The sequence below is a fragment of the Nomascus leucogenys genome, chromosome 17 (assembly GCF_006542625.1).
Source record: "Nomascus leucogenys isolate Asia chromosome 17, Asia_NLE_v1, whole genome shotgun sequence".
Lineage (NCBI taxonomy): Eukaryota > Metazoa > Chordata > Mammalia > Primates > Hylobatidae > Nomascus > Nomascus leucogenys.
This window is the reverse complement of record NC_044397.1, coordinates 86,702,401-86,729,521: the sequence shown is the minus strand read 5'-3', so window position 1 is coordinate 86,729,521 and position 27,121 is coordinate 86,702,401. Positions and strand designations below refer to the sequence as shown.

Below are 27,121 nucleotides of genomic sequence, written 5' to 3'. Positions count from 1 at the left end.
TTTAAATAATTATTCACTCATGACCAGTATTGTTTGATTTACCCCCATCCACTCTTCCCAAATGATTCTGAAGCTAAATGTCAAACATCATATCTCATAAATATCTTTTTATTACACTTGATTTGCTTGACTCAAGATCTAAATGAGCTCCACACATTGTATTAGTTTGAAGTGACACTTCGGTCTCTCTCTCTCTCTTTTTTTTTTTTTGAGATGGAGTCTCGCTGTGTCCCCCAGGCTGGAGCGCAGTGGCGCAGTCTTGGCTCACTGCAACCTCTGCCTCCCGAGTTCAAGCGATTCTCCTGCTTCAGCCTCCCAAGTAGCTGGGATTACAGGCGCTCACCACAACACCCAGCTAGTTTCTGTATTTTTAGTAGAGACAGGGTTTCACCATGTTGGCCAGGCTGGTCTCGATCTCCTGACCTCGTGATCCACCCATCTCGGCCTCCCAAAGTGCTGGGATTACAGGGTGAGCCACCATGCCCATCCCTTTCTTTTTTTGTACGGAGTCTCGCTCTGTCACCCAGGCTGGTGTGCAGTGGCGAGATATTAGCTCACTGTAACCTCCACCTCCCAGGTTCAAGTGATTCTCCTGCTTCAGCGTCCTGAGTAGCTGGGATTACAGGCGCCCGCCACCATGCCTGGCTAATTTTTTTTTTTTTTTTTTTTTTTGTATTTTTAGTAAAGATGGAGTTTCACCATGTTGGCCAGGCTGGTCTCAAACTCCTGACCTCAGGTGATCCGCCCACTTTGGCCTCCCATGGTGCTGGGGTTTCAGGTGTGAGCCACCACGCCCAGCCTCTAGGGCCACAGCTATTTTCAAGAACCATGATTTTAAGAAGGCAGAGTAGAAGCCAGAAGACCAGTGAGGGTATTGTTATATATTAATTACAGTATTAATTGCTAGCACTTATTATACACTGAAACTGTCCTTATGTGCATTAATATATTTAATCCCCATAGCAACGTTTTGAGAGGAGGCACTACTATCATCCTTGTATAGAGGAGGAAAATGAAGTGTGGAGGAGAAGGTCATCCCAGCCAGGAAGTATCAGAGCCAGGATTTGAATCCCTCAGCCTAGCCCTGCAGTCCAGACAATTTGCATTTATGCTTTGCTGCCCCTTGAATGGGGCAGAGGGTGTGATAACGGAAAAGTGGCCTGGTTAAGATAGGTTAAATCTGGCTGGGCACGGTGGCTCGCCCCTGTAATCCCAGCACTTTGGGAGGCTGAGGCAGGTGGATTACTTGGGGTCAGGAGTTCCAGACCAGCCTGGCCAACATGGTGAAGCCCCATCTTTACTAAAAATACAAAAATTAGCTGGGTGTGGTGGTATGCACCTGTAATCCCAGCTACTTGGGAGGCTTGGGCAGGAGAATCTCTCGAACCCGGGAGGCGGAGGTTGCAGTGAGCTGAGATTGCACCATCGCACTCTAGCCTGGGTGACAGAGCAAGACTCCATCTCAAAAAAAAAAAAAAAAAAAAAGAATAAAAAAGAAAAAAGAAAAAGAAAGAGAGGTTAACTCAGCAGGGCCTGGAAGTGGGTGGAGGTGGCAAGGGTAGGAAGGAGTCAAGGATAGTGACAAAATAATGATGGGCAGTTCCCATTGAGAGCCTGTGCTATGGCAGGCTATTGAACTATTTTCAACCTCATTTTGTAGATAAGAAAACTGGAACCCAGAAGAAGATAAGTTTTCAGCCCAAGGTCCTACAGCTGAGAAAGATGAAGCCAAGTCTAACTCTTAGAACATCTCACAGCTGAACCTATAAACCCCACCTAGGGTGTGTCTTCAAAGGACAAATAAATGGTCTAGAAATTCTGCAAAAACAACGGGAAAGGGTGCCAGGGGCAAGAAGTTCTTATTTGGGGGACCCTCTCAGTAAGGAGTGCCTGAGGGTCTTCCTTTCCCTGGCTCCTCCCTCCCCTGAGCTCCCCAAATCCCTACACCTCCCTGTGTCAGACCTGCTGTCCCTACCTCTCTCCCCTACCAGCCAGACTGAGTCACCTCTGGGTCCTCAGCTTTGTCTAGCTTGAGTCAGGCATGCATGAGACCTCATACCTGGAATTTTTTTTTTTTTTTTGAGACGGAGTCTCTCTCTGTCGCCCAGGCTGGAGTGCAGTGGCATGATCCCGGCTCACTGCAAGCTCCACCTCCCGGGTTCATGCCATTCTCCTGCCTCAGCCTCGCGAGTAGCTGGGACTACAGGCCTCCGCCACCATGCCTGGCTAATTTTTTGTATTTTTTTTAGTAGAGACGGGGTTTCATCATGTTAGCCAGGATGGTCTCAATCTCCTAACCTCGTGATCCGCCCGCCTCGGCCTGCCAAAGTGCTGGGATTACAGGCGTGAGCCACCACGCCTGGCCTTTTTTTTTTTAGACACTCTCGCTCTGTTGCCCAGACAGGGTTTTGCTATGTTGCAGAGGCGCAATCTTGGATCACTGCAAACTCTGCAACCTCTGCCTCTTGGGTTCAAGTGATTCTCATGCCTCAGCTTCCCAAGTAGCTGGGTCTACAGGCATGCCCCACCATGCCCAGCTAATTTTTTGTATTTTTTTTTTTTTTCAGTAGAGATGGGGTTTTACCATGTTGGCCAGGCTGTCTCAAAGTGATCTGTCTCAAGTGATCTGCCCGCCTCCCAAAGTGCTCAAAGTGCCTGTGCATGAGCTCAGCCATATACTTTTTTTTTTTTTGAGATGGAGTCTCTCTCTGTCACCCAGGCTGGAATGCAGTGGCACGATCTCAGCTCAGTGCAACCTCCACCTCCCGAGTTCAAGCAATTCTCCTGCCTCAGCCTCCTGAGTCACTGGGATAACAGGTGCGCACCACTACGCCCAGCTAATTTTTGTATTTTTAGTAGAGATGGGGTTTCACCATGTTAGTCAGGCTGGTCTCGAACTCCTGACCTCGTGATCCGCCCGCCTCAGCCTCCCAAAGTGCTGGGATTACAGGCGTGAGCCACCGTGCCCAGCTGGCCACATAAAATTTTAATGAAGCAATTTGATAGGCTTAAGGAAAAGCAGGCCTTTTTTGTGTAAAGGCATTCACACAGGGCCTGCTCTGAAAATAGCTCCAGGGACCATTCCCTGGAAACTCCAGAATTAAGATAAATGTTGTTGCAGGAAACCCCTCCTCAGAAGCTGTGGGACAGGATAACTCAGTGGTTCATACCTGTAATCCCAGCATTTTGGGAGGCCCAGGTGGGAGGACCATTTGAGGCCAGGAGCTGGAGACCAGCCTGGGCAACATAGCAAGATCCCTGTTTCTACAAAAAATTTAAAAAATTAAAAAAAAAAAAGCTCTGCCCCTAGGCTGGAAATCAAGGCTGCTCTGATGTCACAAAGTGACATAGATCCTCCAGATGAGAGTGGGATGTCCTATTCTCACTACTACTACGATTACAAAGAGCAGACTGACAGCTCATGACTTGAGACGACAGTTTCTCAGCCCCAGGTCCTTGGTGTAAATGAACAAAAGCTCTTTTCAGAGGTTCACACCCCAACAGAAGATGAATAATCCCCAATCTGATTATTCAAGAGATAATGCAAAATTATCTTTTTTTTTTTTTTTTAAGATTTCTTCCTGGAAAGAGAGAAACACTCCTGATAAAATGCTTATGCAATTTCTGGATGAACTTTAATGGGATCAAGTGTTGTTCTGGTAACCAGGCACCCACTCAAAAGTCCTTCAAGATATTAATGACCTGGAACCGAACGAATATCTTTTTTTTTTTTGAGATGGAGTCTTCCTCTGTGGCCCAGGCTGGAGTGCAGTGGCGCCATCTCTGCTCACTGCAACCTCTGCCTCCCAGAACCGAACATCTTTTTCTAACCATGACTATCCTACCATCTGCTAGAAAACGGCCCCACGGGACACGGTGGCTCACGTCTGTAATCCCAGCACTTTGGGAGGACAAGGTGGGAGGAACGCTTGAGCTCAGGAGTTCGAGGTCAGCCTGGGGAACATAGTGAGACCTCTGTCTCTGCAAAAAACAAATTACGTGTGTGTGTATATATATATGTATATATATGTGTATGTATATGTATATGTATGCATATATATGTATATATGTGTATATATGGGTATATATGTGTATATGTATATATGTGTATATATAATGTATATATGTATATATGTATATATATGTGTGTATATATGTGTGTGTATATATGTATGTATATATGTGTATATATATGTATGTGTATATATGTGTATATATATGTGTGTATATATAAGTATATATATGTGTGTATATATATATGAGTATATATATGTGTGTATATATATATGAGTATCTATATATATATGTGTGTGTGTGTGTATATATATATATATATATATATATATATATATATATAATGCCGGGTGTGGTGGCAACGTGCCATAGTCCCAGCTACTCGGGAGGCTGAGGTTGGAGAATCTCTTGAACCCGGGAGTTTAAGCCTGTAGTAAGCTGAGATCGAGTCACTGCACCCAAGCCTGCGTGACAGAGCAAGACTCTGTCTCAAAATAAAACAAAAGAAAAAGGAAAAAACCGGCCCCGAGGCTATGAGTGTACTGGGGCCTCTCCCTGGGTTTCTACTTCTCTCCCTATCTGTGTTCCTACATGAGTATGTCTGTGTGTCTCTGAGCGTCTGTCCCTCGCACTTTGATTATCTCCCTGTTCTCTGTTTTCTCTGGATCTCAGAGCGTCCAGGCATTGCACTCTGACTTCCTAGGTCTCGCCCTCGCCCCAGTCCCGCTCGGCGGTCCCCCGCCCTCCGCCCCAGGCGTCCGTGGCCCCTTTAAGGCGTGCTCCGCCCCCGCCCCGCCCTTCCCCGGGTCAGTGCCGTAGCGCCCGGCTCCTGCCGGCGCTCGGCCTCGGCTCATTCCTGACCCCGCAGTGGGCGCGATGGCGGGGGCTGTATTGAGGGTCGCCCGGCGGCAGCTGAGCCAGCGCGGCGGGTCTGGAGCCCCCATCCTCCTGCGGCAGGTGAGGGTGGCTGGACCTAGGAGGGGACTACTGGGCGCTAGGCGGCAGCAAGGACGGAACTCTGGGGTCTCTTAATAGGGAGAGATCCGGGGGACCCACGCCTGCATCTTGCGGAAAGCGGGGTGGAGGTTTAGGGCTGGACTCTTGGGTCCTTTAAAGGTGAGTGGTCTGGGGACCTCTGGGCTTGGGGCCGGACCCCTGGGTCCTCTGAAAGAACGTGCTGGGGACCCTGATTTTGGGATGTTAGAAAGTTGGAACTCTTGTTCTGATAGTGGGGCTCCAGCGGAAAGAGGGGGCTGGGGTTTCTGCTTCCGGATCTTAGGAAGAGGATAGAGTCAGTCTGGACTACTTGGCCTGCAGTGGGTGGAAATCCGGTCTGCGCTCTCACCTGGGTCCCCCGTTCCCAGATGTTCGAGCCCGTGAGCTGCACCTACACGTACCTGCTGGGTGACAGAGAGTCCCGGGAGGCCGTTCTGATCGACCCGGTCCTGGAAACAGCGCCTCGGGATGCCCAGCTGATCAAGGAGCTGGGGCTGCGGCTGCTGTATGCTGGTCAGTCCGGGGACCAAACTCTTCGATCCCAGCGACGCTGGGCTGCAGCGTCAGTGGAATGGGAAGCCGGGGACCTGAACTCCTGAGTCTGAGGGAGAAGGATCTGGGCTGGGACTCCCAGGTCCTTTCTGTACCCTCCTGGACCTGTCCCTCCTCTCTCTCCCAGTGAATACCCACTGCCACGCGGACCACATTACAGGCTCGGGGCTGCTCCGTTCCCTCCTCCCTGGCTGCCAGTCTGTCATCTCCCGCCTTAGTGGGGCCCAGGCTGACTTGCACATTGAGGATGGAGACTCCATCCGCTTCGGGCGCTTCGTGAGTTGGGTGCTGGGTCCCCAAGAGGGTGGTGGCCTGGACTCCTTAAACTTAAGGGAAGAGGGGCCTGGGGGCCTGGGATCCTGAGTCCTTAGGGAGGAGGGACCTCAGGACCTGGGTTTCTGACCCCTGAGCTCATATTTCTGGGAGGGGGGCACCATAAACCCAGGTGGGGCACTGGGGCAAGAGGCTCTGGGCAGGTGGGGCACTGGCGGAACTCCTAAGTCAACAGCATTTAAGGAGTTTCCTTCCTAAAGCTTAGGGGCAGCTCTTTGGCCTGGCATGCATCTCCATAAAAGTTGATTAAGGGGCTGGAATTCTGAGGGCAGGGCTGAGAAGGAAAGAGACCCAGTCCTGTCTTGCGGAAACCTCCGTTTGAGGAAGGAGCATCTGGGTGCTTAGAACCCGGAGCCCAGGACTAGGATAAGGACTGTGAGGACCCTGGAGTGCAACATTTAAGGAGGCATTCGCTCTCAGGGTCCTGTAAGAGCAGGGTCCGCACCTGTGAGTGAGCGCCTCCTTAAATCTTGCACCAACAGCCTCACCCTAGTCCTAGCCCTGCCGTTGCCTCACACTGGGAAGTTCTAAAGGTTCCTGCCTTCCTCACTTTCTTTGCCACAGGCACCAGCGGGTTTCCGGCCGTAATTGCAACCAGGCCATGGGGGGAGGGCCAGGGGAGTTGCCCTCAGAGAGAGGGAAACAGCTGGCAGGGCATTTTTCTGATCAATTGCTAAAGATGTATAATAAAGTTTGGCTGACTTTGGGGACAGAATGTCAGGTGACAGAAGACAGCCTCCAGGTTACAGAGTTTTGCCAAATAGGGACAGTTCATTTGAGTCAGAGTGTTTAGAGGAAATGAGGGCTGTGTGTGGGAAGAGAGTTTAGCTACAATGGTTATAGAAGCTTTATTTCAAGCCTTTTTCTGGAAGCAGGCAAAAATACATTGTACATGTATGTACATTGTACATAATAGGTGCTAACAAACATGTCTTGAAATGAACGAAGGGTTTAGCTATGGTAGATTTAGCTTCAGTGTTTTTCTTTTCTTTCTTTTTTTTTTTTTTTATTTGAGACTGGGTCTCTGTCACCCAGGCTGGAGTGCAGTCAGCCTTGACCTCCCAGGCTCAGGTGATCCTCCCACCTTAGCCTCCCTGGTAGCTGGGACCACAAGCATGCACCACCACACCTGGCTAATTTATGTATGTTCTTGTAGAGACAGGGTTTTCTTATGTTGTCCAGGCTGGTCTTGAACTACTGGAGACAAGTGATCCTCCTACCTTGGCCTCCTAAAGTGCTGGGATTACAGGGCCTCTGAAAGTGCTGGGATTACAGGCATGAGCCACTGCGCCCACCCTTTTTTGTTGTTGTTGTTTGTTTGTTTGTTTTTGAGAAAGGGTCTTGCTCTGTCACCCAGGCTGGAGTGCAATGGTGGGATCATAGCTTATTGCAGCCTTGACCTTCTGGGCCCAGGTGATCCTCCTGCCTCAGCCTCCCAAGTAGCTGGGACTACAGGCACCTGCCACCATACCTGGCTAGTTTTTTAATTTTTTGTTGAGCTGTAATCTCACTATGTTGCCCAGGCTTAATAGCTTTATTGATATAACCCACATACCATATGATTTATCTATTTCCAGTGCACAATTCAATGACTTTTAGTATATTCAGAGTTGTACATCCATTACTACCATTAATTGGAAAATGTTTCCATTACTCCAGAAAGACCCCACACCCCTTAGCCATCACCCGTGTCCTTCCCTTTTCCCCCCTCAGCCTTAGGCAACTTTTTTTTTTTTTTTTTTAATTTGAGACAGGCTCTCACTTTGTTGCCCAAGTTAGAGTGCAGTGGTGCGATCTTGGTTTACTGCAACCTCCACCTCCTGGGTTCAAGTGATTCTCTTGTTTCAGCCTCCCAAATAGCAGGGATTACAGGCATGAGCCACCAAGCCCAGCTAATTTTTTTTTGTTTTACTTATTTATTTATTTATTTGAGATGGAGTTTTGTTCTTGTTGCCCAGGCTGGAGTGCAACGGCGCTATCTCAGCTTAGCGCAACCTCAGCCTCCTGAGTAGCTGGGATTACAGGCATGTGCCACCATGTCTAGCTAATTTTGTATTTTTAGTGGAGACGGGGTTTCTCCATATTGGTCAGGCTGGTCTCCAACTCCCTATCTCAGGTGATCCACGCGCCCTGGCCTCCCAAAGTGTTGGGATTACAGGCATGAGCCACTGCGCCCGGCCACGTTTTTATTTATTTTTTTGAGACAGAGTCTTGCTCTGTCACCCAGGCTGGAGTGCAATGGCAAGCTCTCAGTTCACTGCAGCCTCTGCCTCCTGAGCGCAAGCGATTCTGCTGTCTCAGCCTCCCAAATAGCTGGGATTCCAGGCACGTGCCACCATGTCTGGCTAATTTTTGTATTTTTAGTAGAGATAGGGTTTCACCATGTTGGCCAGGCTGGTCTCAAACTCCTGACCTCAGGTTATCTGCACGCCTCGACCTCCCCAAATTGCTGGGAATTACAGGCATGAGCCACCAGGCCTGGCTTGTCTGAGATTTTGGAGATGGGCGTCCATTTTTCTCTCCTTTATTTTTCCTTCTACTTTAAAAAAATGAATTGTTAGCCTGGGTGTGGTGGCTCACGCCTGTAATTCTAGCACTTTAGGAGGCCATGGTGGGTGGATTGCTTGAGCCCAGGAGTTCAAGACCAGCCTGGGCAACATGGCGAGACCCTGTCTCTACAAAACAATACAAAAGTTAGCAGGCCATGGTGGCATGTACCTGCAGTCTGAGCCACTCAGGAGGCTGAGGTGGGAGGATCACTCGAGCCCAGAAGGTGGAGGTTGCAGTGAGACGTGATCACGCCACTGCACTCCAGCCTGGGTGACAGAGCAAGACCCTATTTCAAAAAAAAAAAAAAAAAAAAAAAAAAAGGTCGGGCACGGTGGCTCATGCCTGTAATCCCAGTACTTTGAGAGGCTGAGATGGGCGGATCACTTGAGGTCAGAAGTTCGAGATCAGCCTGGCCAACATGGTGAAACCCTGTCTCTACTAAAAATACAAAAATTAAGCGGTATGGTGGTGGGGCACCTGTAGTCCCAGCTACTCAGGAGGCTGAGGCAGGAGAATTGCTTGAACTTGGGAGGCAGAGGTTGCAGTGAGCCGAGATCACACCACTGCGCTCCAGCCTGGGTGACAAAGCGAGACTCCATCTCAAAAAACAAACAAATAAACAAAACCGAGTTGTTAACATTCATGGAATGAAGTGAGTCCACATATTATATATGTGCATGAGTACTTACCCAGATCCCGATACAGAACTTGCCCATCACCCCAGAAGGCTTCCTTGCCTCACTTTCTGGCCAATGACCGCCCTCCCAAGGCACCATTCTTCTGATGCATTTAACCACAGGCCAGTTTTGCCTGTTCTGACTTTATAAACAGGACTTATACAGTGTGCTCTTTTGTGTCTGGCTTTTTTCCCACTCTGCATGATGTTGGTTTATACTTGGAGTTCTTTCCTTCTTATTGCTATAGAGCAGCAGTTGGCCACCTTTTTCTGTGAAGGACCAGATAGTAAATATTTTCAGTTTTTACAGGTAGTAGGGTCTCTGTGACAGCTACACAGCTCTCTTATTGTGGTATGAAAGCAGCCACAGGCACTGCATAAATGAATAGGCATGGCTGTGTTCCAATAAGACTTTATTTGTGGCCTCTACATTTGGATTTCAGGCCAGGCTCATGCCTGTAATCCCAGCACTTTGGGAAGCTGAGATGGGTAGATCACCTGAGGTCAGGAGTTCAAGACCAGCCTGACCAACATGGTGAAACCCCATCTCTACTAAAAATACAAAATAAGCTGGGCGTGGTGGGGTGTGCCTGTATTCCCAGATACTCGGGAGGCTGAGGCAGGGGAATTGCTTGAACCTCCACTGGGAGGTGGAGGTTGCAGTGAGCCCAGATGGTGCCATTGCACTCTAGCATGAGTGACAAGAGTGAAACTCTTATCTCAAAAAATAAAAAATAAAAAATAAAATTTGGATTTCATATAGGTTTTTTTTTTTAATTTTTTTGAGACAGGCTCTTGTTCTATTGCCCAAGCTGGTATGCACTGGCATGAGCATAGCTCATTGCACCCTCCAACGCCTGGGCTCAAGTGATCCTCTCACTTCAGCCTCCTGAAAAGCTGGGACTATGGGCATGTGCCACCATGCCCAGCTAATTTTTAAAAAATTTTTTGTAGAGACTGAGTCTTGCTGTGTTGCTCAGATTGGTCTTGAACTCCAGGCCTCAAGCAACCCTCCTGCCTCAGCCTCCCAAAGTGTTGGGATTACAGGTGTGAGCCCCATCTAGTTTTTACATGTTACTTTGGTAGTTTTCAATGTGAAAAAAAAGTTAAAAATATTCTTAGCTTACAGGCCTTACAAAAACAGGTGGCAGGCCAAATTTGGTCCACTGGCCATAATTTTTGCCCTACAAAATGGGCAGGTTGTGGTGGCTCCTAGGCTCAAGCGATCTTCCTGCTTCAGCCTCCCAAAGTACAAAGTGAATTACAGGCATGAGCCACCACATCCCATTTTCCTTCTGATTATTCAGTTTTTGGCTACCACGAATAATGCTGCTATGAAGATTCTTCTGCTAATATCTTGGGGAACATTGTCCTGAATTCTAAGGGTTGGACTTGCTGGGTCACTGAGTCAACAAATGTTTAACTTTCATAGAAACTCCCAGTTTCTTGAACTGGTTGTTCATCTTATATAAAAGGTGGGACAAATTTAAGTGGTTTCATTGTAGAATGAGTTTTGTTTCTTTCTTTTTTTTTTTTTTTAGAGACAGAGTCTCACTCTGTCACCCAGGCTGGAGTGCAGTGGCACAATCTCGGCTCACTGCAACCTCTGCCTCCCTCTGGGAGCCTCAGTTCCCTGCGCTAAAACACAGGGTTTATCACAGCACCTTCCTCTTGAGGCTGTTTCAAGGATTAGCTGGCTGCCCTCAGGGTCTCCAACCCAGAGGTTCCCCTTCTAGGTGTGAAGCCCAGAGACACCCTTGCTCATGTGCACAAAAGACAGCAGGGGTGTAGGGCAGGGGACAAAATACACCACAGGGGGCTGTTTAATACATGATGACGCCACAAGGCAGGGGACAAAGTACACAGCACGGGACTGTTTAATACATGATGACGCTACAAGGCTGTGGATCGCCAAAACAGGAGCAATTCTTTTTTTTTTTTTTTCTGAGACAGAGCCTCACTCTGTCGACCAGGCTAGAGTGCAGTGGCACAATCTCGGCTCACTGCAACCTCTGCCTTTCGGGTTCAGGTGATCCTTCTGCCTCAGCCTCTCCAGTAGCTGGGATTACAGGTGCACACCACCACGTCTAGCTAAATTTTGTGTTTTTATTAGAGACGGGGTTTCGCCATACTATCAGGCTGGTCGTGAGCTCCTGGCCTCAAGTGATCTGCACGCCTCAGCCTCCCAAAGTGCTGGGATTACAGGTGTGAGCCACCGCGCCTGGCCCGAGTTTTCTTTTTTTAATAAACAATGATTGAGAAGTGAACATCTTAGCTGCCACAGGGCGGCCGAATCAGAAAGTTAGGTTTGCCTGTTAAATATGCTGGCTTAGAGAAGTACTGCTGAAAACACTGATCCCCCAGGTCCCTTAGAATCAGAGAGTCTGATTTAATTGTTCTGGGTGGACACAAGGAATTGGCATGTTCTAAAAGCTCCACCATTGATTCTTATGTGGCTCAAGTGTGGGTTTCAATACTTCCTCCTTTTAAACTTGTGAAACAAGTAATTTTTCTTCCAACATTTTATTATGAAAAATTTCAAGCATAGAGAAAAGCTGAATTTTTTTTTTTTTTTTTTTTTTTTTTTTTTTTTTTTTTTTGAGACAGGGTCTCACTTTGTCATCCAGGCTGGAGTGCAGTTGTGCAATCATAGCTCACTGCAGCCTCTACCTCCTGGCTCAAGTGATCCTCCTGCCTCAGCCTTCCAAATAGCTGGAACTACAGGTGTGCACCACCACTCCTGGCTAGTTTTTGTGTTTTTTGTAAAGACAGAGTTTTGCCATATTGCCCAGGCTGGCCTCGACCTCCTGGGCTCAGGCAATCCTCCCTCCTTGGCCTCCCAAAGTGCTGGGATTAGAGTGAGCCACTGGACCAGGCTTAAAATTTTTTTTTACGGTGTACATCTCTACCCATCCATCACTCCATCTTTTTTTCTTTTGAGATGGAGTCTCACTCTGTTGCCTAGGCTGACGTACAGTGGCACAATCTCGGTTTACTGCAACCTCTGCCTCCTGGGTTCAAGCGATTCTCTTGTTTACAGGCAAGTGCCACCACACCCAGCTAACTGATTTTTAAAATATTTTTAGTAGCGATGAGGTTTCACCATGTTGGCCAGGCTGGTCTCAAACTCCTGACCTCAAGTGATCCACCTGCCTTGATCTCCCAAAGTGCTAGGATTACAGGTTTGAGCTGCTGTGTCTGACCTATTCTTTTTTTTTGGATGGGGTCTCGCTATGTTGTCCAGGCTGGTATTGAACCCTGGCTAAGGCGATCCTCCCGCCTCAGCCTCCCAAGTAGCTGGGCCTACAGACATGCACCATCATGCCTTGCTGTAATTGTTCTATTTTATTATTAGCTATTATTGATTTATTAGTGTGCCTAATTTATAAATTAAACTCTATCATAGGTGCGTATGTATAGGAAAAATTATAGTGTGTAGGGTTCTGTACCATCTGCGGTTTTAGGCATCCACTCCGGGTCTTGAAATGTATCCCAGGCAGATAAGAGGGGTTTACTATAGTTTTGAGTAATGAAGGGAAAGAACTTGGGAACCAAATGGAAAAGAAGCTGAGAGCTTATTTGCCACCAGGGGGCAGTGTAGGCCGTGGGAACTCCAAGGCCAGCAAGCTGAATGCTTTATAGGATCCCCTCTGGGTTATGTTTCTTTGGTGGGGGTGGTTTCAGGTTTAGCTGCTGCAGGGAACAGATGAAAGAAAAGCTCTGGGGATGTGTCATGGACATGATGCATCACAGAAGGGAAGAATGAATTTGTTGAAAGAATTTGGGGTTAGGCAGGCTGGGCTGTTGCGGAAATCACTTGACAAGTTTCAGGGACAATGAAGGCTGCTTTAGGTCAAGATGTTATGTGCTCCCCACCCACAATTTCTTATTTTGAATTTTTTTAAATCTACATGGAAATAATAGTACAAAATATAACAATACACAAGCACAGGCCGGGCGCGGTGGCTCATGCCTGTAATCCTGGCACTTTGGGAAGCCGAGGTGTGTGGATCACCCGAGGTCAGGAGTTTGAGATCAGCCTGGCCAACATGGTGAAACCCCGTCCCTACTAAAAATACAAAAATTAACCGGGCATGGTGGCACGCTCCTGTAATACCAGCTACTTAGGAGGCTGAGGCATGAGAATCACTTGAACACCCAGGAGGTAGAGGTTGCAGTGAGCCGAGATCGCGCCACTGCACTCCCACCTGGGCCACAGAGCGAGACTGTCTCAAAAAAAAAAAAAAAAAGAATACACAAGCACAAATTTCATCAGCCATCAGAGCAATTATGTCACTAGAGGTCATGAAACTTTTAGAACCGCCCCTCCCTCCCCCAAATGTTTTTGGGGAATGAGAGTGAAAATGGGCAAAAAGTCCAAAAATAGTTTTGATCTTGCAGACTGTCAGCGTTCTCTAGGCTATACTTTGAGACTTACTCTTTTACAAAACCTTTGTCACGTCTAACAAAATATACAGTAACTTTATATCATCATTAAATGTTCAGCCTGTGTTCAGATGTCTCCAATTACCCTAGGAATAATTTTTACAGCTTTTTTTTTTCTTTTTTCTTTCTTTTTTTGGTAGAGATAGGATCTCACCATATTGCCCAGGCTGGTCTCAATCTCCTGGGCTCAAATGCTCCTCCCCTCTCGGTGACTCAAAGTGCTGTAATTATAGGTGTGAGCCACGGTGCCCAGCCTACGGCTGTTTTGAGGAACCAGGATGCAGTTGAGCTTTGTGCTTCGCCACTATGTCTATTTAGTCTCGTGTGTGTGTGTGTGTGTGTGTGTGTGTGTGTGTGTGTGTGTTTTCTTTTTCCTTCTTTTGTTTTTGTTTTGTTTTCTTTTTATTATTTATTTACTTATATTTATTTATTATTTTTTATTTATTAAAAATCTTTTTGGATCTAGAACAGTTTCATATCCTTTTGCCCCAGGATATTGACCATTTTTTTTTTTGAGACAGAGTCTCGCTCTGTCACCCAGGCTGAGGATATTGACTTTTGCTTTTTTTTTTTTGAGATGGAGTGTCGCTCTGTCACTCAGACTGGAGTGCAGTGGCATGATCTCTGCTCACTGTAACCTCTGCCTCCCAAGTTCAAGCGATTCTACTGCCTCAGCCTCCCCAGTAGCCTCCCCTGTAGGCGTGTGCCACCACGCTCGGCTAATTTTTTTTTTTTTTGAGGCGGAGTCTCACTCTGTCACCCAAGCTGGAGTGCAGTGGCATGATCTCGGCTCGCTGCGGCCTCTGCATCCCTGGTTCAAGCAATTTTCCTGGCTCAGCCTCCCGAGTAGCTGGGATTACAGACATCACCACCACGCCTGACTAATACTTGTATCTTTAGTGGAGACAGGGTTTCACCATGTTGGCCAGGCTGGTTTGAACTCCTGACCTCAGGTCATCCGCCTGCCTTGGCCTCCCAAAGTGTCACGATTACAGGCGTGAGCCACCATGCCCAGCCTTGGCTAATTTTTGTATTTTTAGTATGGATGGGGTTTCACCATGTTCACCAGGCTGGTCTCAAATTCCTGACCTCAAGTAATCCACCTGCCTCGGCCTCCCAAAGTGCTGGGATTACAGGCATCAGCTACTGTGCTCGGCCTCCAGGGTATTGACTTTTGAAGCTTCCTGACATGCTGTCTTCTAAAATATTCCACATTCTGGACGTGTTCGACTGTTTCCTCATGGTGTGTCATTTAACGTGTCTTATGAAAACTTTTCTTTCCTATGAACTGAAGTAGATTGTAGATATTTTTGTATTAGTTAATAATAATAAGGCTGGGCACAGTGGCTCACGCCTATACTCCCAGCACTTTGGGAGGCTGAGGTGGGCGGATCATGAGGTCAGGAGATCGAGACCATCCTGGCTAACACGGTGAAACCCTGTCTCTACTAAAAAATACAAAAAAAATTAGCCGGGCGTGATGATGGGTGCCTGTAGTCCCAGCTACTCGGGAGGCTGAGCCAGGAGAATGGCATGAACCCGGGAGGCGGAGCTTGCAGTGAGCCGAGATTGCGCCACTGCACTCCAACCTGGGTGACAGAGCGAGACTCCATCTCAAAAAAAAAAAAAAAAAAAATAATAATAATAATAATAGGCTGGGCACAGTGGTTCACGCCTATAATCCCAGGACTTTGGGAGGCTGAGGTGGGAGGATAGTTTGAGCCCAGGAATTTGAGACCAGCCTGGACAACAGTGCAAGACCCTGTCTGTACAAAAAATTAAAAACAAATTAGCCAGGCATGGTGGTGCGCCTATAGTCCCAGCTACTGGAAAGGCTGGTGTGGGAGGATCGCTTGAGCCTGGGAGTTCCAGGCTGCAGTGAGCTGTGATTGCGCCACTGTACTTCAGCCTGGGTACAGTGTGAGGCCCCGTCTTAAAAAAATGCATTTTATATATACATATTTTTTTTCCAAGATGGAGTCTCACTGTGTCGCCCAGGCTGGAGTACAGTGGTGTGATCTCGGCTTACTGCAACTTCCGCCTCCCAGGTTCACGCGATTCTCTTGCCTCAGCCTCCCGAATAGCTGGGATTACAGGTGCACACACCACCACGCCTGGCTAATTTTTTGTGTTTTTAGTAGAGACAGTGTTTCACTATGTTGGCCAGACTGGTCTCGAACTCCTGACCTTGTGATCTGCCTGCCTCAGCCTCCCAAAGTGCTGGGATTACAGGTGTGAGCCACCGTGCCTGGCCGCATTTAATATATTTAACCTACTAAACATCATAGGTTAGCCTACTTTACCTTAAAGTGCTCAGAACATTTACATTAGCCTACAGTTGGGCAAACTCATCTAACAGAAAGCCTTGTATTTTATACAAGAGTGTTGAATATCTCATGTAATTTATTGAATACTGTATTGAAAGTGAAAAACAGAATGGCTGTATGGGTGCATGGAATATGATTTCTATTGAAAGTGTATCACCTTTGGCTGGGTGCAGTGGCTTATGCCTGTAATCCCAGCACATTGGGAGGCTGAGATGGGAGGATTGTTTGAGGCCAGGAGTTCAAGACCAGGCTGGTCAACATAGTGAGAGCCCATCTTTACTGAAGAAAAAAAAAGAAAAATGAAAAAAAGAAATAAAATGTATCACTTTCACATTATTGTAAAGTCAAAAAATTGTTAGTCATCGGGCACATCACACCTGTAATCCCAACACTTTGGGAAGCCAGTGTGGGCAGATTGCTTGATGCCAGGAGTTCAAGACCAGCCTGGTCAACATGATGAAACCTCGTCTCTACTAAATAACAGTACAAAAATTAGCTAGACACAGTGGTGCGTGCCTGTAATCCTAGCTACTCAGAAGGCTGAGGCACAAGAATCACTTCAACCCAGGAGGCCGAGGTTGCAGTGAGCTGAGATTATGCCACTTCACTCCACAGCCTGGGCAACAGAGAGAGACTCTGTCTCAAAAAAAAAAAAAAAAAAAGCCAGGCGTGTGGCTGGCTCACACCTGTAATCCCAGCACTTTGGGAGGATGAGGCAAGCGGATCATTTGAGGTCAGGAGTTTGAGACCAGCCTGCCCAACGTGGTGAAATCCCATCTCTACTAAAAAGACAAAAATTAGCCAGGTGTGATAGTGGGTGCCTGTAATCCCAGCTACTCAGGAGGCTGAGGCAGGAATCGCTTGAACCTGGGAGGCAGAGGTTGCAGTGAGCCGAGATTGCAGCACTGCACTCCAGCCTGGGTGACAGAGTGAGACTCTGGTTAAAAAAAAAAAAATCATAAGTCAGACCACCTTAAGTTGAGGACCACATGTATACCAAGGGTTGAGCCACAGGGTATGTGTAGATTTAGCTTTAGTAGAAACTGCCCGTTAGTTTTCTGTGTACTCTCCCACCATGGTGTATGAGAGTTTCAGTTACTTCAAATCAATCTTTTTCATTCCAGCCATTCTGGTGTTGTGTAGTAGCATCCTATTGTGGTTTTACTTTTATTTCCTTGATGACAGATGAAGTTAGGCACCTTTTAATGTGTTTGTTCCATCTGGGCACCCTCTTTTGCAAAGTGTTTTTTTCAAGTCTTTGCTAATTTTTCTATTAGGGAATCCATCTTACTGATTTGTAGATGATCTTTATATATTCCGGATCCAAGAACTTTGTTGGATCCACTACAACTCCTTTACCTGTGGTTTCACTTTCTATGGTGTCAATTATCTGTGGTCAACCATAGCGTGAAGATATTCAATGGAAAATTCCAGAGTTAAACAATTAGTAAGTTTTAAATTGTACATCGTTCTGAGTAGCATGATGAAATCTCACACCATCCCACTCAGGACATGAGTTATCCCTATGTCCAGTGTATCCGTGCTGTATAGGAGTATGTTACCTGCTCAGTAATCACTTAGTAGCCTTCTTGGTCTTCAGACAAAAAAAAACACAGTATTGGCCGGTCACAGTGGCTCACGCCTATAATCCCAGCACTTTGGGAGCCTGAGGCGGGTGAATCACCTGAGGTCAGGAGCTTGAGACCAGCCTGACCAACATGGTGAAACCCTGTCTCTACTAAAAAAATACAAAAATTATCTGGGCATGGTCATGGGCACCTGTAATCCTAGCTACCTGAGAGGCTGAGGCAGGAGAATCACTTGAACCCGTGATGGGGAGGTTGCAGTGAGCCAGGATCATGCCATTGCACTCCAGCCTGGGTGACAGAGCCAGACTCCGTCCAAAACAAAACAAAACAAAACAGTATTTATAGGGTTTGTACTATCTGAGGTTTCAGATATCCACTGGGGTCTTGAAGGTATCCCCTGCGGATAAGGAAGGAGTACTGTTTATGTTTGTAAATATCATTTCCTACTCTGAGGGCTACCTTTTCACTGTCTTTTTTTTTTTTTTTTTTTTTAAGGCGGAGTTTTGCTCTTGTCATCCAGGCTGGAGTGCAATGGTGCAATCTTGGCTCACTGCAACCTCCGCCTCCCGGGTTAAAGTAATTCTCCTGCCTCAGCCTCCCAAGTAGCTGGTATTACAAGCATGTGCCACCATGCCTGGCTGATTTTTGTATTTTTAGTAGAGATGGGGTTTCACCACACTGGCCGGGGTGGTCTTAAACTCCTGACCTCAGGTGATTTGCCTGCCTCGGCCTCCCAAAGTGCTGGGATTATAGGTATGAGCCACAGTGCCAGGCGCCACTGCCTATTTTTTATTTTTAAAAGTGTAAAACATTGAATTTTATTTCAACAGTACTGCTTTTAATGACTGTTGGGTATTCCATTTTTATATTAGTGTGCTTACCTTTTTAAAATTGATTTGCAAGATCTGTTTGTATATTAAGTATATTGACCACTGTGTGGTATGTGTCTGTTACAAATATATTTTCCCAGCATGTTGGTTCTCTTTAGATTTTGTTTATGGTGCTGCTGCCATTCGGAACCTTCTGACTGATCTTTTCCTTAATGATTTATCACTTTAGGTATCACATTTGAATATCCCTTCTGTATTAGTCTGTTCTCATGCTGCTAATAAAGACATATCTGAAGGCTGGGTGTGGTGGCTCACACCTGTAATCCCAGCACTTTGGGAGGCCAAGGCAGGTGGATCACATGGTTAGGAGTTTGAGACCAGCCTGACCAACATGGTGAAACCCCATCTCTACTAAAAACATAAAAATTAGCCAGGTGTGGTGGTGCATGCCTGTAATCCCAGCTACTCAGGAGGCTGAGGCAGGAGAATTGCTTGAACTGGGGAGGCGGAGGTTGCAGTGAGCCGAGATTGCACCACTGCACTGCAGCTTGGGCGACAGAGCGAGACTCTGTCTCAAAAAAAAAAAAAAAAAGACATACCCAAGACTGGGTCATTTATAAAGAAAAAGGGATTTAGTGTGCTCACAGTTCCACATGGCTTGGGAGGCCTCCCAATCACGGTGGAAGGCAAAGCAGGAGTGAAGACATGGCTTACATGGCGACAGGCAAGAAAGCGTGTGCAGGGGAACTGCCGTTTGTAAGATCATCAGATCTTGTGAGACTTATTCACTATCATGAGAATAGCATGGGAAAAACCCACCCCCATGATTCAATTACCTCCCACCGGGTCCCTCCCACAACCTGTGGGGATTATGGGAGCTGTAATTCAAGATGAGATTTGGGTGGGGACACAGCCAAACCCTATCATTCCACTTTGGTCACTCCCAAATCTCATGTCCTCACATTTCAAAACCAATCATACCTTCCCAACAGTCCCCCAAAGTCTCAACTCATTTCACCATTAACTCAAAAGTCCACAGTCCAAAGTCTCATCTGAGGCCGGGCGTGGTGGCTCACACTTGTTATCCCAGCACTTTGGGAGGCCAAGGCAGGCAGATCAAGACCAAGGAGTTCAAGACCAGCCTGGCCAAAATAGTAAAACCCAGTCTATACTAAAAATACAAAAATTAGCCAGGCATGGGGGCACATGCCTGTAGTCTCAACTACTTGGGAGGCTGAGGCACAAGAATTGGTTGAACCTGGGAAGCAGAGGTTGCAGTGAGCCAAGATTACACCACTCAACCCCAGCCTGGGTGACAGAGTGAGATTCTGTCTCCAAAAAAAAAACAACAACAACAAAATAAAGTCTCATCTGAGACAAGGCAAGTCCCTCCCACCTATGGGCCTGTAAAATCAAAAGCAAGTTTAGTTATTTCCTAGATACAGTGGGATACAGGGATTGGGTAAATACATCCATTTCAAATGGAAGAAATTGATTGGCCAAAATGAAGGGGCTGCAGGCTCCATGCAAGTCCTAAATCCAGTGGGGCAGTCAAATCTTAAAGCTCCAGAAAGATCTTCTTTGACTCTGTGTCTCACATCCAGGTCATGCTGATGCAAGAGGTGGGTTCCCATGGTCTTGGGCAGCTCTGCCCCTCTGGCTTTGCAGGGTACAGCCCTGCTCCTGGCTGCTTTCACAGGCTGGTGTGGAGTATCTGTGGCTTTTCCAGGCACATGGTGCAAGCTGTCGGTGGATCTAACATTATGGGTTCTGGAGGGCAATGGCCCTCTTCTCACAGCTCCACTAGAGGCAGTGCCCCAGTGGGGACTCTCTGTGGGGGCTCCCACTCCACATTTCCCTTCTGCACTGCCCTAGCAGAGGTTCGCTATGAAGGCTTCACCCCTGCAGCACACCTCTACCTGGACATCCAGGCATTTCCATACAGCCTCTCAAATCTAGGTGAAGGTTCCCAAACCTCTGTTCTTGACTTCTGTTCACCAGCAGGCCCAGCACCACGTGTAAGCCACCAAGGCTTGGGGCTTGCACCCTCTGAAGCAATGGCCTGAGCTGTACTTGGCCCCTTTTAGCCCCGACTGGGATGCAGGGCACCAAGTCCTGAGACTGCACAAAACAGCAAGGCCATGGGCCTTGCCCATGAAACCATTTTTTCTCCTAGTCCTTTGGACCTGTGATGGGAGAGGCTGCTGTGAAAACTTCTGACATGCCCTGGAGACATTTTTCCCCTTGTCTTGGTGATTAACATTTGGCTCCTCGTTACTTATGCAAATTTCTGCAGCAGGCTTGAGTTTTTCCTCAGAAAATGGGTTTTTCTTTTCTATCACATTGTCTGGCTGCAAATTTTCAAAACATTTATGCTCTGTTACCCTTTTAAACATAGGTTCCAATTCCAAACCATATCTTTGTGAATACATAAAACTGAAATGAATGCTTTTAACAGCACTCAAGTCACTTCTTGAATGCTTTCCTGCTGAGAAATTTCTTCCACTAGGTACCCTAAATCATCTCTCTCAAGTTCAAAGTTCCACAGATCTCTAGGGCAGGGGCAAAATGCTGCCAGTCTCTTTGCTAACACATAACAAAAGTGACCTTTACCCCAGTTCCCAAAAAGTTCCTCATCTCCATCTAAGACCATGTCAGCCTGGACTTCATGGTCCATATCACTCTCAGCATATTGGTCAAAGCCATTCAACAAGTCTCTAGGAAGTTCCAAAATTTCCCACATTTTTCTGTCTTCTTCTGAGCCTTCCAAACTGTTCAAACCTCTGCTTGTTACCCAGTTCCAAAGTCACATTTTCACATCTCCTTATAGCAGCACCCCACTTTACTGGTACCAATTTACTATATTAGTCTTTTCTCATGCTGCTAATAAAGACATCCCTAAGACTAAGAAAAAGAGGTTTAATGGACTCATAGTTCCACATGGCTGGGGAGGCCTCACAATCATGGTGGAAGGCGAAGGAGGAGCAAAGGCCTGTCTTACGTGGCGGCAGGCAAGAGAGCGTGTGCAGGGGAATTGCCCTTTATAAAACCATCAGATCTCATGAGACTTATTCACCATCATGAGACAGCATGGGAAAAACCTGCCCCCATTATTCAATTACCTCCTGCCCAGTCCCTCCCATGACATATGGGGATTATGGGAGCTACAATTCAAGATGAGATTTGGGTGGGGACACAGCCAAACCATATCACCTTCCTAACCAGAGGTCACATATTTTTTGTGTTTTTATTGTTGTGTGTCACAGCTTTGTGGTTTTATTTTTCATGCATTTAAATCTTTAATCCACTTGGAGTTTACTCTGATAATATAAGATTACAGCCTGGGAATCTACATTTTTTACCAAAATGTTTATCTAGATAAGACCCTGGGGTAGGGTGGGGCTTTGGGGGCCAGTTTCATCTTGAAGGCTTCTTGGTGACTATCTCTGTACTCTTCCACCCCTGCTAGGCCTTGGAGACCAGGGCCAGCCCTGGCCACACCCCAGGCTGTGTCACCTTCGTCCTGAATGACCACAGCATGGCCTTCACTGGAGATGCTCTGTTGATCCGTGGGTGTGGGCGGACAGACTTCCAGCAAGGTGACCAGCTCCTTTATCCAGCCCAAGATCTTCATAGTTACGTGTGTGTCAAGTGTTGAAGTATCTGTTACAAGAATGAATGGATGGATATTAGACTTTTAGGGGACTTCAGTATTAAATTCAAGTTTACCTGCTAGAACAGTGGTCCCCAACCTTTTTGGCACCAGGGACCAGTTTTGTGGAAGACAGTTTTTCCATGGACCATGGCAGGGCATAGTTTTGGGGATTCAAATGCATTACATTTATTGTGTACTTTATTATTATTACATTGCAATAGATAATGAAATAATTATGTAACTTACCATCATGTAGAATCAGTGGGAACCCTGAGCTTGTTTTCCTGCAACTAGATGGTCCCATCTGGGAGAGATGGAAGATAGTGACAGATCATCAGGCATTAGATTCTCATAAGGAGAACATAACCTAGATCCCTCGCATGTGCAGTTCACAATAGGGTTTGTGCTCCTATGACAATCTAATGCTGCTGTGGATCTGACAGGAGGCAGAGCTCGGGTGGTAACCGGAGTGATAGGCAGCGGCTGTAAATACAGATGAAGCTTTGCTCATTCACCCACCGCTCACCACCTTCTGCACAGCCCAGTTCCTAACAGACCACGGACTGGTACCCAGGGTTAAGGACCCCCATTCTAGAGTATGGGAAGAGTTAGATTCAGGGGCTTAGCTGTTGGGGGACAGTTAGATTCAGGGGTGTGTTAGTTACCTATTTGAGCCCAGCTTGGGCAACATAGTGAGACTCCCTCTCTAAGAAACAAATATAGCTAAGAAAAAAAAACAAAGGGCTGGGCGCGGTGGCTCACGCCTATAATCCCAGCACTTTGGGAGGCTGAGGTGGGTGGATCATGAGGTCAGGAGTTCAAGACCAGCCTGGCCAAGATGGTGAAACCCTGTCTCTACTAAAAATACAAAAATTAGCTGGCCATGATGGTGGGTGCCTGTAATCCCAGCTACTCGGGAGGCTGAGGCAGAGATTTACTTGAACCCAGGAGGCGGAGGTTGCAGTGAGCCAAGATTGCGCCACTGCATTCCAGCCTGGGTGACAAGAGTGAGACTCCATCTCAAAAAAAAAAAAAAAAAAAGTTGTTAGAGCCAGCAGTTTTAATTGCCAGGGAGCAATGAATGATCCATTTGGAGTCTAGCTGCTAGAGACAGATTTAGGAGCTTCCCTATAGAAAGGGAGTATAGTTTCAGAATCTCAGGGTTGGGCCATCCTTTGAGCATGTGTGTGAATGTGGGGTTAACACTAGGCCTGGAATTTAGCTGCCTTATGGGGAGAGGTGAGGCTGGATGAGAGGGAAAGACAGAAGCCATGATGAGATGGCCATGGGAAGCCACATCCCCAGGCCTCTTCCTCCCTCTTCCCTCTCTCCTTGTCTCTGCATCTCAGTCTCTGTCTTTTTCTTTCCAAGGCTCCCAATCTCCCACTTATCCATTCGCAGTATAGTCAGGAAGCTGAAGGATTTAGGCTGAAATGCAAGGTGGAAGAGAGGTTTGCCCCATACTTAGGACTCAGAGCTGCTTGTGGGGACCATGGCTTCACACTCTCCTCCTGGGCCTCATGTCTGCAGTTTCTTTCTTCTTCTTCTTCTTCTTTTTTTTTTTTTTTTTTTCTTGAGACAGAGCCTCGCTCTATCTCCCAGGCTGGAGGGCAGTGGTGTGATCTTGGCTCACTGCAACCTCCACCTCCCGGGTTCAAGCAATTCTCCTGCCTCAGCCTCCCGAATAGCTGGGATTACAGGCATGGGTCACCACGTCTGGCTAATTTTTGTATTTTTAGTAGAGACAGGGTTTTGCCATGTTGGCCAGGCTGGTCTCGAACTCCTGACCTCAGGTAGTCCACCTGCCTCAGCCTCCCAAAGTGCTAGGATTACAGGCATGAGCCACTGCACCTGGCTTTGTCTTCAGTTTCTTACCTTCTAGTCCACCTTCCTTGTTCAGAACCCTTACTTGACATCCCGTGGGTGACAGCCAAGGTCACAGATGACACTCTTTGGTGCTTCACGGTGTCATTCCAACCCTATTTACAGCCATGCTGAATTTCTCACCATTCCTCAGTTATTTGTATATGCTGTTCCATCTGCCTAGAATGCCTTTCCCCGTTCTCTACTTAGACAAAGGGATATTGGCAGGACACGAAGGAGAGGGTTTAGCTGTAGTGATTTTATCCTCCTACTCTTTTCTTGAAGGAAGGGATTAGAGTCTTCTGTCCTGTTGATCCACCGACCTCTGATCTTTCCTTCCCTAGGCTGTGCCAAGACCTTGTACCACTCGGTCCATGAAAAGATCTTCACACTTCCAGGCGACTGTCTGATCTACCCTGCTCACGATTACCATGGTGAGGGCTTCCTGGAAGAGGTGTGGGGTGTACATAACTTTGAAAGTGGAGTGTGAATTTCTGTAATCCTTGTAGGGCATGAAGACGACCAGTCTCAGAAATTTCTCTGGCCAAAAAAAAATTAAGTGTTTGAGGCTGGGCAAGGGGGCTCAGGCTTGTAATCCTAGCACTTTGGGAGGCCAAGGCAGGAGGCTCCTTTGAGCCCAGGAGTGAGTTTGAGACCAGCCGGAGTAACATGGCAAAACCCTGCCTCTACAAAATACAAAAAATTAGCCAGGCATGGTGGCATGCTGCCAGCTACTTGAGAGGCTGTGGTAGGAGGATTACTTGAGCCCAGGAGGTTGAGGCTGCAGTGAGCTATGATCGTACCACTATATTCCAACCTGGGTGACATAGCAAGACCCTGTCTCAAAAAAAAATAAAAAAAATAAAAAATAAAGTGCTTGAGTCTGCTGTGTGTGGATGTAGAAACCATGTGACTGCCAGATGCCTAGAATTCTGCAGGGCATGGGTTTTCCTGGGCCTTACTTGTGGAGCTTAGGGAACTGGGGGAAAACTAAATTTCCCATAGTGCCCATGGAGGAGGGAAAGCTATTTCAGGAAAATTCTGGGAAGAGCCCCTGCCAGAGAGGCCCCTGCCAGAGAGGCACCCAAGGCCTCCTGGGGAATGTAGTTCTGAGAGGCCTGAGGCACTGGACTCCTCGACTTTCCTTCCCCTCCCTTGGCCACTAGGGTTCACAGTGTCCACCGTGGAGGAGGAGAGGACTCTGAACCCTCGGCTCACCCTCAGCTGTGAGGAGTTTGTCAAAATCATGGGCAACCTGAACTTGCCTAAACCTCAGCAGATAGGTGAGCAGCTGGGGACCTGGACTCCTGGGTCTGAGAGAGGAGGGGCTGGGGGCGTGGACTCCTGGGTCTGAGGGAGGAGGGGCTGGGGGCCTGGACTCCGGGTCTGAGGGAGGAGGGGCTGGGGGCCTGGACCCGGGGGGGGGGGGCTGGGGCCTGGACTCCCGGGTCTGAGGGAGGAGGGGCTGGGGGCCTGAACTCCCGGGTCTGAGGGAGGAGGGGCTGGGGCCTGGACTCCGGGTCTGAGGGAGGAGGGCTGGGGCCTGGCTCCCGGGTCTGAGGGAGGAGGGGGGCTGGTCTGGGGAGGGGCTGGGGGCCTGGGCTCCTGAGTGTGAGGGAAGGAGTGGGCTCAGGCGAAAACTCTAGTTCCCTGAAGAGGAAAGGTTCCCAGGATTTCTGGGTCTCCAGTGGGGCCTGGAGCTCTGCCTAGGCCCCTTAGTTTTAAACTTGATTTCTTCCTTTCAGACTTTGCTGTTCCAGCCAACATGCGCTGTGGGGTGCAGACACCCCCTGCCTGATCTCACTTCTGTCAGATGCTCCCATCGGTATTAATGCACTAGGAGGGAGGAGAGGGCGGCGTCGACACTGCACCTCTCCTTTCCCACCCCACTCCCGAACCCCAGCCCCTGGAGCTTCCTAAATAAAACTTTTTTTTAACATGAGTCTGACTTCTACCTATTTTCTGGGGGAACCAATTGGGTTTCTGGGCCAAAAGGGATGGAGTTCTGGTCCTGTAGAGAGGCCAGGGAGCCTGCAAGATTTCTTTTCTTTTTTTTTTTTTTTGAGATGGAGTCTCCCGCTGTTGCCCAGGCTGGAGTGCAGTGGCACGATCTCGGCTCACTGCAACCTCTGCCTCCCGGGTTCAAGCGATTCTCCTGCCTCAGCTTCCCGAGTAGCTGGGACTACAGGCGCGTGCCACCATGCCCGGCTAATTTTTTTGTATTTTTAGTAGAGACAGGGTTTCACCGTGTTAGCCAATATGATCTTGATCTCCTGACCTCGTGATCCACCTGCCTCGGCCTCCCAAAGTGCTGGGATTACAGGCGTGAGCCACCGCGCCCGGCCTGGGAGCCCACAAGATTTCTAACTCACAAGATCAAAAACAAACACAGATATCTGGGGCAGGTCTTCTCATCACCTTGGATTAGAACACCGGCTTGCTTTTGAGCCATTTCCCACTTAGCCCTGGGGTAAGGTACTTCACTTCCCTAGGCCTCAGTTTTCTTATCTGTAAAATGGAAGGGATAATAATAGGGTGTTGTGATGCTCTGATGAGTCAATGTGTTTGAGTGCCTGGCACGTGACCTATCGGTGTTCACCATTAAAGTTAGTATCATTTAGAATGATCTTTTGGGTACTTCCTGGCTTGTAGTGACAGTATACGCAATGGTTAAGAACATGGACTTTTGAGAGAATGAAGCCTGCATTTTACCACTTACAACATGTGTAGATCTTGGCTACATTTTTTTTTTTTTTGAGATGGGGTCTTACTCTGTCGCCCAGGCTGGAGTGCAGTGGCGCATTCAAGATTCACTGCAGCCTCGACCTCCTGGGCTCAAGAGATCCTCCTGCCTCAGCCTCTGGAGTAGCTGAGATGACAGGTGTGTGCCACCACACCTGGCATAATTTTTGTATTTTTAGTAGAGATGGGGTTTCTCCATGTTGCCCAGGCTGGCCTTGAACTCCTGGTCTCAAGCAATCCACCTGCCTCGGCTTCCCAAAGTGCTGGGATTACAGGCCTGAGCCTCTGTGCCCAGTCAACCTTGGGTGCATTTGTCTTCCTCAGCTTGTATCCCCAAGTATAAAATGGAGATAGTAGGCCAGGCGCGGCAGCTCACACCTGTCATCTCAACACTTTGGGAGGCCGAGGCAGGCAGGTTGTTTGAGCCCAGGAGTTCAAGACCAGCCTGGGCAACCTGGAGAAACCCAGTCTCTAGTAAAAAAAAGAAATGGAGGTAGTAATCACTTTCTCGCTGGGCAGCTTTGAGGGTGAAATTAAATGACTGGGTA

General features: G+C 47.7%; 1 protein-coding gene across 3 annotated transcripts; it reads left to right on the top strand.

Moving 5' to 3' along the window:
- The first annotated feature begins 4,664 nt into the window (after positions 1-4,664).
- ETHE1 (ETHE1 persulfide dioxygenase) lies at positions 4,665-25,773 on the top strand. Of its 3 annotated transcripts, none has more exons than XM_003281186.4 (7): positions 4,665-4,971; positions 5,379-5,523; positions 5,690-5,838; positions 21,783-21,912; positions 24,176-24,265; positions 24,998-25,114; positions 25,577-25,773. In XM_003281186.4, exons 1-7 carry the CDS (start codon positions 4,891-4,893, stop codon positions 25,627-25,629), a joined length of 765 nt encoding a protein of 254 aa, XP_003281234.1. In that variant the 5' UTR covers positions 4,665-4,890; the 3' UTR covers positions 25,630-25,773. The 3 variants fall into 3 exon arrangements, with proteins under 3 accessions (XP_003281234.1, XP_030652530.1, XP_030652531.1); XM_030796670.1 differs by having other exon boundaries at positions 4,667-5,130; XM_030796671.1 differs by lacking the exon at positions 5,690-5,838 and having other exon boundaries at positions 4,676-4,971.
- The last annotated feature ends 1,348 nt before the right edge of the window (positions 25,774-27,121 follow it).

Excerpts from the sequence above, each read along its gene's own strand:
- ETHE1 (XM_003281186.4), top strand. The coding sequence starts at position 4,891 with ATGGCGGGGGCTGTATTGAGGGTCGCCCGGCGGCAGCTGAGCCAGCGC. Across the intron at positions 4,972-5,378 it reads CCCCCATCCTCCTGCGGCAG|ATGTTCGAGCCCGTGAGCTG; the intron begins GTGAGGGTGGCT and ends CCCCGTTCCCAG. Across the intron at positions 5,839-21,782 it reads CCATCCGCTTCGGGCGCTTC|GCCTTGGAGACCAGGGCCAG; the intron begins GTGAGTTGGGTG and ends CACCCCTGCTAG.